General features: G+C 37.6%; 1 protein-coding gene across 3 annotated transcripts in view; it reads right to left on the bottom strand.

Moving 5' to 3' along the window:
• cers2a (ceramide synthase 2a) overlaps positions 1–14450 on the bottom strand; it is a 34659-nt gene that overhangs the window by 3589 nt on the left and 16620 nt on the right. For all 3 annotated transcript variants that reach the window (XM_083544383.1, XM_083544382.1, XM_083544384.1), the window contains 9 exons: positions 12707–12883; positions 11081–11198; positions 9180–9298; positions 8675–8732; positions 8423–8473; positions 5818–5910; positions 2861–2989; positions 1547–1653; positions 1256–1409 (listed from right to left, as the gene is read on the bottom strand). In XM_083544383.1, coding sequence (XP_083400509.1) covers positions 1256–1409; positions 1547–1653; positions 2861–2989; positions 5818–5910; positions 8423–8473; positions 8675–8732; positions 9180–9298; positions 11081–11198; positions 12707–12879 — 1002 coding nt within the window. In that variant the 5' untranslated portion in view covers positions 12880–12883. The remainder of the gene's footprint in view (positions 1–1255; positions 1410–1546; positions 1654–2860; positions 2990–5817; positions 5911–8422; positions 8474–8674; positions 8733–9179; positions 9299–11080; positions 11199–12706; positions 12884–14450) is intronic.

Here is a 14450-nt window from a genome sequence, read left to right as displayed (position 1 = left end):
ATATATATATATATATATATATATATATATATATATATATATATACAGTACAGACCAAAAGTTTGGCCACAGCTTCTCATTCAAAGAGTTTTCTTTATTTTCATGACTATGAAAATTGTAGAGTCACACTGAAGGCATCAAGGGCTATTTGACCAAGAAGGAGAGTGATGGGGTGCTGCGCCAGATGACCTGGCCTCCACAGTCACCGGACCTGAACCCAATCGAGATGGTTTAGGGGTGAGCTGGACCGCAGAGTGAAGGCAAAAGGGCCAACAAGTGCCAAGCATCTCACAGGGAACTCCTTCAAGACTGTTGGAAGACCATTTCAGGTGACTACCTCTTGAAGCTCATCAAGAGAATGCCAAGAGTGTGCAAAGCAGTAATCAAAGCAAAAGGTGGCTACTTTGAAGAACCTACAATAAGACATATTTTCAGTTGTTTCACACTTTTTTGTTATGTATATAATTCCATATATAATTCCACGTGTTAATTCATAGTTTTGATGCCTTCAGTGTGAATCTACAATTTTCATAGTCATGACAATAAAGAAAACTCTCTGAATGAGAAGGTGTGTCCAAACTTTTGGTATATATATATAAAGGCTTTATAAAAGGTTAAAATGCAATAAGAAAATCTATTTAAACTTATTGAAAACGATGAATCTGTCACTGCTGTGAACTGACCACCACATAGGATCAGAAGAATATTAAAAAGTTTTGGAGTCAGCTGTCCACTGCAGTCCTTAATGTACCAGCACAATAACACACTCTGCAAAATATCGAGATATCATTTTGTCTGCGCCAATACTTTTGCACAGAGTAAATAAGCGCAGCTATTGGATTAAAACATTTATTTAAGCTACCGAGAGCTGATTTGCTCCACAAATACACCCTCGGGACAGTCACACTGGCAGGGTTGCCAGGGTTAATAAAAACGGTTTTGAAGCAAAGTTGTGGGAGGAAAAACTTATTGAATTAAAACACAAAGTAAATATCAAAATTTTGCTGAGACCTGGCAACCCTGCACACCAGAGAGCTAAGGCTGAACTGTTCGTGTATCGAGATGCTGCGTTCTAATGCCAGCTTTTATTTTGCCATATCCCATGCATTTATAATGACGATGAGCAGATCATGCATAAAAGCATTACAGAATGATTCTCTGTAGAGGAAAAAAAGTAAGAGAACAGACATTCAAAAATAAAATACAAAATAAAATAAATAAGGGGGGGGGGGGGGGGGGTGTAATAAAGACTCACATTGCCGGGAAGAAATTTGATCGCCATGCGCAGAATGAGCAAAAACCAGAAGATGTGCAGGCACTGGAGCACCAGCAGAAGTCCGTTGAAAAAGTAATAACCAAAGAAGGGAGCATAGAGGGTCACTGGATAGACCCATGTACAGTGCATGATCCTGAAACAATAAATATAAATAAAAATGAAATCAACTGAATCTGGTTTGCACCTAAATAAGAAAAACAGCACAGACCCCCCAAAAACACATCACAAGATCAGGTCACATAATCCATCTGATCAATGGGAATCTCTCACCAGAATGGGAGGATGACAAGTCTTGTGATGAAGAAGACAGCGGCGAAGAGAATGAAGATATAGTTGCACGTCTTTCTCCATCCGGCGTAGTTAAACATTTTGGCTGACTAAAGCAAAACAGAAGAGAGACGGAGACGGTTAGCTCTGGCGTCATGTCTTTGAGATTCCACCAGGTGGCAGTGTAAATGCGGTTTTGATTAAACTGCATTTTTATTTTGTATTGCAAGAACTAGAATGAAGAATCATTTAGCTACAAATGAACACCATCCTTTTTGTGGCTCAACCACTTTTCAGTCAGCTTTCACAGCTGGAAACAGGAATATTGTGAAAATATATTTGATGTGAAAAAAAATGACGTGTTGGAAACAGGAAAAACAGGCAATATTGAAAAGGAACAATTGGTATAGTTAGACAACTGGTTTAGATAAGTCTAGTTCCTGATATGCAGTGGATATTACGTTCAAAACTGGTCCAGAAAAACCCATAAACTGGTGAAATGGACATCCAAGATTGAGAATGTTAGCATCATCATCTATCCGCATAAAAAAATGATCTAATACAATGCTCTTATTACATTAGAGCTGAAATAACAAACGTATGCGAATTTAGTTAAATTCAACTTCATGTGTATAGCATATATGACCGTGGAAATTGTCCCAAAGCGGTTTTACAGAGATAAAAAGGGTATAAAGTTGGATTGTTTCCGATACATTTCTCCCTAACGAGCGAGCCAGTGGTGACAGTGACGAGAAAAAACTCCCTGAGATGGTATGAGGAAGAAATCTTGAAAGGAACAAAACCCGCTTGCTCATCTGTGAGGAAGTTCATTATAAAAGAAATTAAAATGTCCATTGTGCAAGTCACGGATTAAATATTGGACCACTATGAGGGCTTTGACTTTTACATCATGTGCATTACAGTACTTATGCCCTTAACAACTTGTACTTCCTTATCTCATTATTATTATTATTATTATTATTATTATTATTATTATTATTATTATTATTGCTTCAAGAATTTGAAATCCAGACCTGCCAATTTTTTAAATTACGCCACAATGCTCAGAATACGCAGGAGATATTTCTAGATCAATGCCTGAGGCTCAGCAGGTTGTGCTGCACCCTCACAGCTCGTGGGTTTAGGTTACTGTCTGTGTTTTGCATGATGTCTGTCTTGTATGTGTGTATGTTGGGTTTGACAGATTTTCCATCTTCCTCCCACCTGTTGGTTTTTTTTTCCTGTGCAAAATTGATCACTGAATGTTGACCTGCAATAAACGGTCATATTTCTGAATAAAGTCCAAGATGGTTGTACCTCGAGCAGATAATCTGCAGCATCGTGCACCAGCATTATCAGAGTTCCTGCTCTAATGTAGTTCACACACCAGGAGAAACTGATCAAGAGAATGGTGGCAACATGGTGAACAATCTGTTCCTTGAAGTCCTGCAAGAAATGGACAGAACAAGAAGGAGAGAAGGAGAGAGAAAGAAGAAAAGGGTCAATTGAGGTTAAAGATCTACCAAATGATCCACTGTGTAGTGTTCGGCTTTTTACGCTCCATGGGAGTACAATAGAAACGCAAACCAATTTCTATATCATTTGTACTTGCACACTAGTGCTGTTATCTGAACTTTACTATTGTAATAAAATGTATAAATGGTCATTTTCCTGCTGGATTTGAATCCAAACAAAGTAGTTAATTAGTGCATGTTGAACCTCCTGGGTATTGAGTATGGCATTTACCCAAGCATCTCTTTTGCGTTTGTTGTGTTACCGCATCCATTTTCATAACCTTGTTCTCATATTCAAATACGCCTTTGCTGCACTGTAGCTGGCGACGTTTCCCTGCTCCACCCCTTCGCCTGCATCTGTGAGCCGATTAAAACACACAAAAAAAAAAATGCCACGGGACTGAACTGCTTGTATTGCATTTCCTAATGCAACATAAACAAGACTTTCCTGTCCAGCTGCACCATTTTCATGAAAAGAAGAAACTTCTAGTTTAGTAGTTTCGAGGCAAAGGTTAAACTAGGAAGATTTCAGACTGTGACATTGACGAATTGGAGTGCCAAAACATTTTGTGCATAAGATTACACGAGCAACAGTTTTTCCAGATATTACAAAGTAATCAGGCTTCACATCTGCACTTGAGAGTTTATTTCTCCTCCCACCCATCACGTAAAAACACTGGTCAGTCTGAGGAGTACGTTCAGTGACGGAATCATACAAACACGACGCATCGCAGAGCTCCACAGGAGATCATCTCTGTCTGTGGCCGTCAAACTGTATGACTCCTCCCTCCGAGTGTTAAACAGCTGCTCCATGACATAGATATAGACAACATAAATATAGTTGAATGTAGACTTTTATGCCACACATATCATTTTAATATCTTGGGCAATTATGTGCAATAATTTTACTGCAATAATAATAATAACAATAATAAGTGTTACTTGTGCAATAACTTGTATAACCATCATTGTAGTGTGACATTTCGCCCCCATTTAATGTAGTATATTTTCAATAAGATTGGAAATTCATTGATTGTACAGCATCTATACTTATTTATACTTAATAATAACATAACTTGTTTTCTCACATGTTATTTTTCCTTTATTCTTTACTATAATTTTATAGTGAGCAGCTGCAACCTAATAATTTCCCTTTGGGATCAATAAAGTATTGATTCTGGAAAAGAGCAGTCAGTAGTGACTCAGTTGTCCTTTCACCAAGTCAAGACCATTAACAATTAAATCTAATTAAATCTAAGACAGCATGTCGAAAACACCCACGCAAATATGTTGTTCGTAACTGGCCTTAACCAGCCCTAAATTCTTTTTGTTTGTTTTTTTCAAACCAAGTATCATTAAACTTGTATTTCCCCATAGCTGAGAAATAAGTAAACATGTATGTAAAAGCTGATTGGCTGTCACGTGTTGGTCTTGTTTGTAGATGCAATGAATTTGATTTGGACTAGCGAAAGAAAGAACGACAACACAGAGAAACAAACAGAAGAACTGGAGCATTTCAATTAAGAAAATTAAAGACCTGTTTCAATTTATTTAAGACCTAGAACAGTGAATTTAAGACTTTTAAAAAAATACAGATCTTTAAAGTTAGACGTTTTAAGACTCCACGGAAACCCTGTTTAAGCATGGAATTTCGCTCAATACCGAGCTCCATCAACGACTTCACAGAAAACCATTTAAAGCTCTAAACACCTGATCATAAGATTCAAATCTGCCTCTTTTTTTTTTTTTTTTTTTTTTACACATTACATAACACATTTAGTCCCTATATCCCATAATAATATCCTCCACTATTCTGAAGATGTTTAATTAGATTTCAGCGTAAAGCTTTGTGCCGATTCATTCACAAGAGTGTTAAAGTCACGTACTGATGTTGGTTAAACGATGGGCCTGAAGTGCAGTCAGCGTTCATTCATTCCGAAAGTGTTCAATATGGCAAACCATGCAAAACAGATTTTCCAAAAGTTGGCTTTATGCACAGGGGCATTATCATGCTGAAACAGGTGAAGGGGTTTGTAAAGGGATACTGAATGCTCTCACATACAAAGACATCCTAAACAACTGTGTGCCTTCATTGTTGTTGTAACAGTTTGTGGAAGAGCGACATACTGGTAGTTTATTTCTACTTACGATGGAGACATCTTTTTCCCCTACAAGCAGGAGATATACTTAGGCGCTTGGAAGACATGCTTTAATCACTACAATTGCTGTTTGACCAATCTAGCGAGAGTGGAGCATCTCACAGGGCGAGAGATGCGCTCATTCCAGCTGTGGTGCATGTGCGCTGCTGCCTGTTGCGTGAAATTGCGTTTTTGTCGGATCGTCATCGTAAGATTGAAAAATCTTAAGTCGAACCATCGGGGACATCCGTACTTGTCTCAATACTTCTGTCCATATAGTGCATCTTAATATTGCATTGCTTGCTTGAGATCAAGTAAATTCTAAGAGATTATCCTGAGTTTTTATATTATTAATCTTATATTATAATATTGTGGCAAAACAAACAAAAAAAAACAATTGTTGTGCAATTTAACTACAGTATACCTCTAATAATATAATGTAGTTTTTTTTTTTACTTGATGCAAATATACAAATCATAAAAACTGTAGTATTCATTTCTAATGATGATCACAAAGAACATTATACCAACCTGTATGATCCCTGCTTGGGCTTTACACAACACTACAGGAAGCAGCCCTAGAAATGACATTCTGTAGAAGCTGTACACATCTGGATACTTACTTTTCGCTTCACATCTGACGCCACGCTGAAGAGGAGTGAAAGGTAAAAACCCAGTTCGATCATATAATACCAGTACTGAGAAGGCAAAAGAACCTGAGGAAAAGAGAGAGAAAGGCAGACATTTAACCCACAGTTTAAATCTTTGAGTTTGTTAAATAAAAAATAATAATAATAAAGATTTGGACTGGATTTGCATGAGGACCTGGAGCTGCTCTGGGATTTTATTTCTATACAAACCAGTCATTCCAACTTTATTTCTCGTTTTCTCAGAAGAAAATAAATCAGAACTGAGAGATTTTGCAGTGTCTTGTGTTTACCTGTCTATAGCTCTCCAGAGTTTAGCTGGTTGTGCGTCAGTAATAATGGTCTGTGGGGAAACACGATGCTCCATGTGTAATTAAATGGACTAAATAAAGCATAGAGGCAAATTCTTTTTTTGTATTCGAATTACTCGCATTACTCAAGGACTCGTTTCAGCCCTAGTTTTTGTTTTGTTCATTGCTACACTTTATGACAGAAGTTTGTGTACAAATGGCCATTAAATCAATGTGATTATTGAACATCCCATTCCAGATTTAGTCTTCCATAGCTGTTATATGTTTCCTTTCTTCTGGGAAGGCTTGCCAATAGATTTTAGAGCATGGCAATGAGAATTTATGCTTATTTGGCTCAAATTAGTGAGTTTATGGGACTTTTAATTGTTCGCGCTGACTGAATCTTTGCCATCTGTTACTTTTACTTTTTAACCTTTTTCGTAAAAGTGTGTGAAAGCATCTGTATATTTAAAAGGTATGGTGAGGAGTTCATGAACGGGCCAAGGCCTGAACCATGACTGAGTCACATTTTGTTACTTTAATAAAAAAATTAAAAATAATAAAATAGAGATGCATTAGAACAGCCACCATAATGTCATGTAACTGGAAAGTATCTAGTTATTTTAAGATAATGGTGGCAGACGAGGTAAAAGAATAAGGGTGTTACCTAGATTGTTAAAAAAAAAAAAAAAAAAAAAAAAAAAAAAAAAAAAAAAAAAAACATTTCATCTTTTGATAGAATTGAATTTTGCATACTTCCACACCTGACTTTGTTTCTGAAATAAAGTCTGATTCTTTGCCATTAGAACCCTGGATTCTACACTTTGTTAAAACACCAACTAAAAGGAATAGACTGGTTTTCAATTTGTTAATTTTGTTTTCAAATAGCCATGACCAGTTCAGGTATTGTTGTTGAATGAGGAGGTCTGAGGTACAGTCTGTGTGATTATCCCAAAGGTGTTCAGTGTGGGTTTGAGATCAGGCTTCTGTGCAAAACAAGTTTTTCCACTCCAAACACCATATCTTCATGAAGATGGCTTTGTGCATTACTATGTTGTAATCAGATTAGGGAGTCCAGTTAAGGGGAAAATGCAATGCTACAGCATCTAAGAACATGCTGTACAATTGTGTAACAAAAACCTGTGCGCCAATTATTCGGAGAACAACATTTTATTGATGATCTTGACCCCAAACCCCATATTTCACACTTTCTAAATGGTGAACAGAGAAATAATTCTGATAATAGACCAACCAATGAAAACCTAATGTTTACTTAGGCTTTGTGCTCATGCTGGAACAGGTTTCCTAGTTCAAGTAAAGAGAAAATTTCTGTGCTGCCACATCCAATACAATTCTGTACAATTGTGGGCCTCCAACTTTGTGGTACTTATGTTTATAGCAACATAACAGGCAACTATGCAGCCTGCTAAACTCTTGTCCTGCCTCACTGTCTCGAAGGTACCACAACTCAGAAATACTTAAAAACTTGAAAGGGACAGCTTTAAAAAGTTGTCCTTTACCTGCTGCAATAATTGATTGCTCCTGAAGACGAGGGTTATTTTCCCTGCTCTAGCGGACCCTTTAAACCTTTGAGCGATGTAATCAACAAACTGCTGGACTTTGGCCTTCCAGAACTGCTACTTATGACTCGTAGCTTAAGCCTTAACCCCATCGTTGGGAGATTTTGAATACGAATCCATGCGTCCAAGAATAAAAACAACATAGCAGGTTCTGCTCTGGCTGAGACAGATAGCATTTCTCTCTCCTGACATAGCGATAGGTTAGCTCATGTATATAAACACATTTTCTTAACATATACCCCTCCTCGAACTTTTAGATCGATGCCCACATTCTCCGTAGTTCTTCCTAGTATGTTCCCATTGGATCTCTGGCTTTAAGCTACGCTGCTCCTTATTTGTGTTTCATATTGTATGCAAACTTCTTATTGGTTGTATAGTGTTGTATTATTTTAGATTATTATTGTTAATTGTTTTATGTAATTTAACTGTATGTAAGGTGTCCTTGAGTGTCGTGTAAGGCGCCTATAATTATTATTATTATTATTAAATGCGTTGGCAGACAATTTTCCAAACACATCTAGCAGCCCATGACACTACACTTCGAGCAGTTGACACACACACACACACACACACACACACACACACACACACACACACACACACACACACACACACTCTTAAATTAGAAATCCTAAAGAAATAACTTACAGTGCTGTGAAATCATGCATGAACAGTATACAATATTAGAGTATATAATTAATATAATATTACCAATGTTGGGAAGCCATTCCACATCTCTTTCATTGTGTAGAACCAGGGTTTCTGCACACACAGATACACAGTTTCATATACTTATACATACATAAAAAAAATAAAAATAATAAATATATATATATATATATATATATATATATATATATATATATAAATAAAGGTGACTATATATACATATATATACACACACACACACACACACACACACACAGGTTTCTAATATTTCCACCCAAGTTCTGATGTACTCACGTCAATGAGAACAGCCAGACCAGCGAAAAATGCAAGAAGGTAAAATGTAAATCTCCAACTGCGGAAACAGAGAGAAATGTTCAAATTAAATTTTATTTGTCACTTTATATTAAATTTAAAAAAGTTAAATAAAAATAAAAAGACAATTAACTGATCACGTCATACCAAATGCAAACAGATTCCTACATTTCATTTAGCTATAATTTCAAAAACCTATTAAACATATAGTTTTGAAATGCTCTATAGTTGATGGAAGTATGTTCAAAATAAAAGAGATTCTATTCTGAACCTTATTTTAGAATAAGAACTAATCAATACCAGTAACTACAGTTCTCACTATTCAGTCATCTCGGTTGCTATTACACAATCCATTTTTCCCCCTACAACTTTATTTGTAAATAGCGTTAGATATGTACGTTGGCAACAGTGTTCTTATTATTTTAATGGCCACTTTTACCACCTGTATGCAAATACCACGTTAGGGATTTGCCTGTTTTGCATGTACCTTGCTTCCCTGAACTTTTTGAGCTGGTTCGGACGCTCTTGGTTGCGCCGTCTGCGAAACCACCTCTGCACCTGTTGCTGGGAAAAGCCTGTCTGTTTACTTAAACTCTCCACCACACTCTGTACAGAGACACGAGAGAAACGGAGAATGGGGGGCAAAACAAACAAACACATGAAAATATCCTCAATAAAACCACACACCACACTATTACACCTATTTATAGACGTGGTTGCTGAGTTCACAGTTCTTTTACTTCATAAGCAGCTGCTTCTTTTTAAAAACAAATGCTTCAATATGGGCAAAAGCATCAACTACTACATATTTAACAATTCTAAATCTAACCTGGGCTTTTGCTTTTTGAGGAATAAAACAAGAAAAGGGAAACTAATAAACGATGCGTTAATATGATGCTTTATTCCGCTTATGCCGTTTTCAATACTGGATTCTGATTGGCTGAAAGGTCTTTCGTAACGTCTTTTCAAAAATGTACTGTAATACTTTATCTCTGTGTACTGTATGATTTAGAGCAAAACCGTTTTAGACAGACACTGCATGGACAAAAGTATTGGGACACCTGAATTTCCCAGGAATATGAGATTCTTTGACTTTGTGGTAACAGTTTGAAAGCCAGACAATTATATTTTGTCTTTGGATGCGATTGAATGACATTTTTCCTTCACTTGAACTTGGAGACCCAAAGACCTGTTTCTGAATGGCAATTGACCGGTGCACAAAGCCAGGAGTCTGGATGATCTTGGAGCTCCGACCTCCACCCTATGAAACACCTTTAAGATGAATGTGAACCCTGGCTGCACCCCCCCAGGCCTCATCACCTCACCTACACCAGTACATAACACAAATCTCTACACGCACACTCCAAAATCGAGTGGAACATTTGAGAAGCATGGAGGTTATTCTAACAGCAAATGGGGACTCATTGTGGAATGGGATATATATATAAAAAAAAAAAGTACATACTAATCTATTGGACAGGTGTCCACAAACTTTTGTCCACACAAGTTTTGCACTGCGAGCATCAATAACAGCGTCAGTGACTTGTCAATGCGGACTAATGTCCAGGTCATAAGCGGGATAATCAACAGGTCTGCGTTACATGATTTTGATGCTGTCCATCAGGTAGCTATTCACCCTGCATCGTGCATGAACATTGTGAAATAGGCACCTCGCTGTGGATTGTTCCTTACATCTGCCACGGCAAACCATCAATGTTAGATGTAGGGGGAGTAACATACATGTAACGCGCATCTGGTTGCAACGTAAACCTTTTTAAACGTGTGGAACATGGTTCTAATCCGAGTTCCCGCGGGAACGTATTAAGTGGCGGACCGCAAGTTTGTTTAGTCTCTGCCTTGCACTTGAAGTGCATTTTTTTAAATGTATTATCACGCTTGAAAACATGCACAACAATTCCAAGGCGGTATAAAACAGAAACTAGAGTTAGCGCAGTGGATTCTTTAGCGTTTTCATGTCCGGGTTCAAGAATTTCTCTTAAAAGGAGAAAATCCTGATTCCACATATCGAGGGAGTGAACGAGTAAAGGATAGAAGAATTAACAGTTAAATAGATTATATTAGAAAATGTAATATTTTATGTAAAACACACACACACACACACACACACACACACACACACACACACACACACACACACACACACACACACAAACACAAACACACAAACACACACTTTTATTACCCAAATAAAGTCTAACAAATGCAAACTATTTAATAAAAATAAAAAAACATTTATTTAAATGTGCCAAATTCATTAGTTACTAAATATAATTAACATAAGAGTATTGAATTAATTAGCTTTCTTTTATTTTATTTATAAACAACATGCACACAATATTGCTATATGATGCACAATGGTATTTATACCTGTCCTGGATGTTTGCTCGAGGTGCAGAAGAACGCCTCCAGTGTAGGATTGGGATCTGCCCGGACTCTCACCTTCTCCTTCACTCCCATCACCGAGGCCAGCCGAAGTGCCACAGTCCTACAAGGTGACTACAATTACTACAAAAGTCCATCTCTTGCTTTTTTCCAAGGTTATACAAGGACTGATGTAGGAAGCAGAATTACATCATTTCTTTCACAGAGAAAACCTTTTTCAGATCGGAAAGTCCGCTATGCTGCGACCGATAATGAGATTTTCTCTGCCCGATGCCGATGTTTAGAAATCGGGGCGATTAAAAGTATATGATGGCCGACTTTATATAGTCACAATTCAAGTTCTTCAGGTTTCCCTGTTCCCACACAAACTACTTTGGCAGACGGCTGTAGTCTGGCCGGTGTTCTAGTGCCACTTTTTTTTTTTGCGAGGAAACGCCACATTCCTCAGTGCTACTCCTTTGAAATCGGTTTCATGTGTTCCCTACCTTAAGTCTTAGGAAGTTACCAGGTAGTTCTTTTCGAAAAGTTAGCAGGCAGAGGAGGACATCACTGGGTCACGCCCTGTTATGCCCTAGTAACCGCCATCATTGCAGCACAATTGGGTGATGCTGTTTATAAAAAAAAATGCCAAAAATCATCCCGATAGATCTGTTGACCTCTGGTCCGAACGAGATGTTTTTCAGATGTGTGTAAATTTTTAGGAGTATTGCTTCGCCCACGCAGCTGCATCCTAATTAGAACGCTGGGATAGTTTTGGCCTTTTGTGCATTATAAACAATACTTCACCAGCACAAGCTTAGCACTTGCATCATCTAACATGCCACTATTTCAATATGCTACAGTTGCAATTTGGCCGAATTCTTCTGAAATCGCACAGTGTGGACTTTTACGCCAGTTTGAGACTGATGGACCGATGGATTTCTACTAGAGATGGTAAGATTCGCGGCGGCGCTTCGGCATAAAAGGTACCGATGTGACGAGTAGATTTGAAAAGGTGTGTGTTGGTAAAAAACAATTTAGTTATATAATCATGAGTAGGTGTGCTATACTTTTATGTAGAAAGTGACCAATAATTTGATATGTACACTACGGAGACCAAGGCGTGAGAGTCACATAGAATAAAGATTTACATGGCAGAGGTAGAGCTGCATCTTCCTGAAGACTGAACAGTAAAAAGTTTGCGAACGGCCACGCTTTAGAAGATCAGAAGGCCTTTAAGTGCATTTATGATCTGCTGTCTATCTAAACCAAAAAAATAAAAGCAGACTATCTCTACCATATTGAATTGTATAGCATCAGATTTCTTTCACTGCATCATATTGCGTTGAATCAAATCGCATCGTTATGGGGTGAATCGTGTCACGACACATCGGTGGCTGCTTCATACACATCGTTCATGCTCCACTGGTGCACTGTGTGCTGCGTTTCTTCATTCGGCTTTCGGAAAATGTACCGTTCTTATTACGATGGTTTAAATGGCTGGTTTTATTTTTAAGGTCATGAGAAAATAGTGAGTGAGACACGGAATATAAAAAACATTAATAAATAAATAATAATAAAAACTTCTACACTGATGTTAACTGATGTATAAAGACGTTGATCTTCACAAACCTCTCGAATATCTGCCGTATGATCAGAAAGACCAGGGCTATTGGAAGAGTAACCCAGAGGTCAGAGCCTTTGGGGTAGATGCGGCCGTCGCGATCCTGCAGGTCGGCCCATCCCAAACCCGCTGGAAACCACAGGCGCTCATTCCAGAACCACTGGCTCAGGCTGGACAACATAGTTCTGTAGAAACATAAAAAATAAAATAAAAAACCTGAGGATTAGCACAGGACCAGGTAGGGATTCATATTTTATTTTATTTATTCATTAATTTTTTTTAAAGCTGAATTCGCAGGTCTTTAGACATTTAGCTTTATCTTTCCAGATGCTTCAATATCCATGAGACAAGAAAGAAAAACTGCCCGTGCTCTCTACATAGGAAGGAGGACATGAGCCTTTAATAAGCAAATAATGATTTAGTCTGAACATGTTGTAATTTCCTGTGAGGCAACATGTGTTTTAAGAAAAGAAAAAAAAAAAAAAGGATTTGGCTGACTTCAGGGTGAAGTCATGATGGATCTAAGAAACCAGAACATCCACAAGGTATGTTTGTTTATTGCTTTTCAATGCCATGCCAACATCGATTGTTATTTATATGGCAGGATCAAGGAGGGTATGATGGGGCGTTATGGCATTTTTGCAGGAGTTTTGGCAGAGGTCGGTAGTTATATGGAGTACATCTGTTTGTTTAATACATTTTGGAAGATTCCAACCCATGTACTTTGAGTAGAAAAGTGTTTAAATGTATTGCAGTCCAATAATGTGTGTGTTTTAGGTAACATCCCACTGTAAGCTTCGACCTAGATTGGCGTGACGCTATTTAGAAATTCTAAAATGACTGAAGTTTTTCACTTTCAGTCGGTCGGAATGATGAGAGTATTGTGAGAAGTTAATGAGCAAACTGACATACTTTTACTACACGCTGATTATTTAACTGTTGGATGGCATAAGCTCAATAAGTGACGTACATTTCCTCATCCTGTTGCACAATACTGGATCGGAGGTTGAGAACGTCCGGGTACATGCAGCCCATATACTCTCGTGAAGGTGAACTACCATCATAGGCTTGTTCGGAATCCAAGAGTACACCACAAAGGGAGAATTGTCAGCTGTTTACACGGATCTGATGCAAAGCTGTTTTTTTTTTTAATCCTTCAATTGAAACAAACCAGTTTGGGCTCAGAATAAATCTAAGCAGCTTAAAGTAAGAATAACAAATTATTAAGCATAAATTTAAAAAAGCCTGACAAATGCTGATCACTGACTGGTGTGAAAACCTGCACATGATTCGTAGGCCGTGAAAATGGTTATGGTTCCTAAATTTCCTTAACCTTGTAAGTGTAGCGCCCCCTACCCTCAAACTTCAATTGGGCAGAGCACCAAATTCGAACTTTCTTTTTACCCCAACACCAGTATATGGATTTTTACCCTCCTTTGAATGTAGTTACGTGACGGTTAGCAGAGTTGAGTGAGGTGAGTTTACGCAAAATAACAATTTGATTTATTTATAAAGAACAAACGAAATCAACTGCTATAAAGGAATTGTTTAAATAAATGTAAAAAAAAAAAATTCAATAAAGACAGGAATGAACTAACCCAAATGTCTAAGGTTTAATTCCTTCTTGGGCACTAAAACTCAATCAAAAGCAACCAAAATACATCAGGTCCCAAGATTTAACTCATGGCCTTTTAACAACACAAATAATAGTATCAAGCACCAATCAAGGTCAATAGAACTCATAGGAGTTAA

The sequence above is a fragment of the Silurus aristotelis genome (assembly GCF_946808225.1).
Source record: "Silurus aristotelis genome assembly, chromosome: 6".
NCBI classification, from domain to species: Eukaryota; Metazoa; Chordata; class Actinopteri; order Siluriformes; family Siluridae; genus Silurus; species Silurus aristotelis.
The sequence above is the reverse complement of the archived record's forward strand: the minus strand, read 5'-3'. Positions and strand labels throughout refer to the sequence as shown.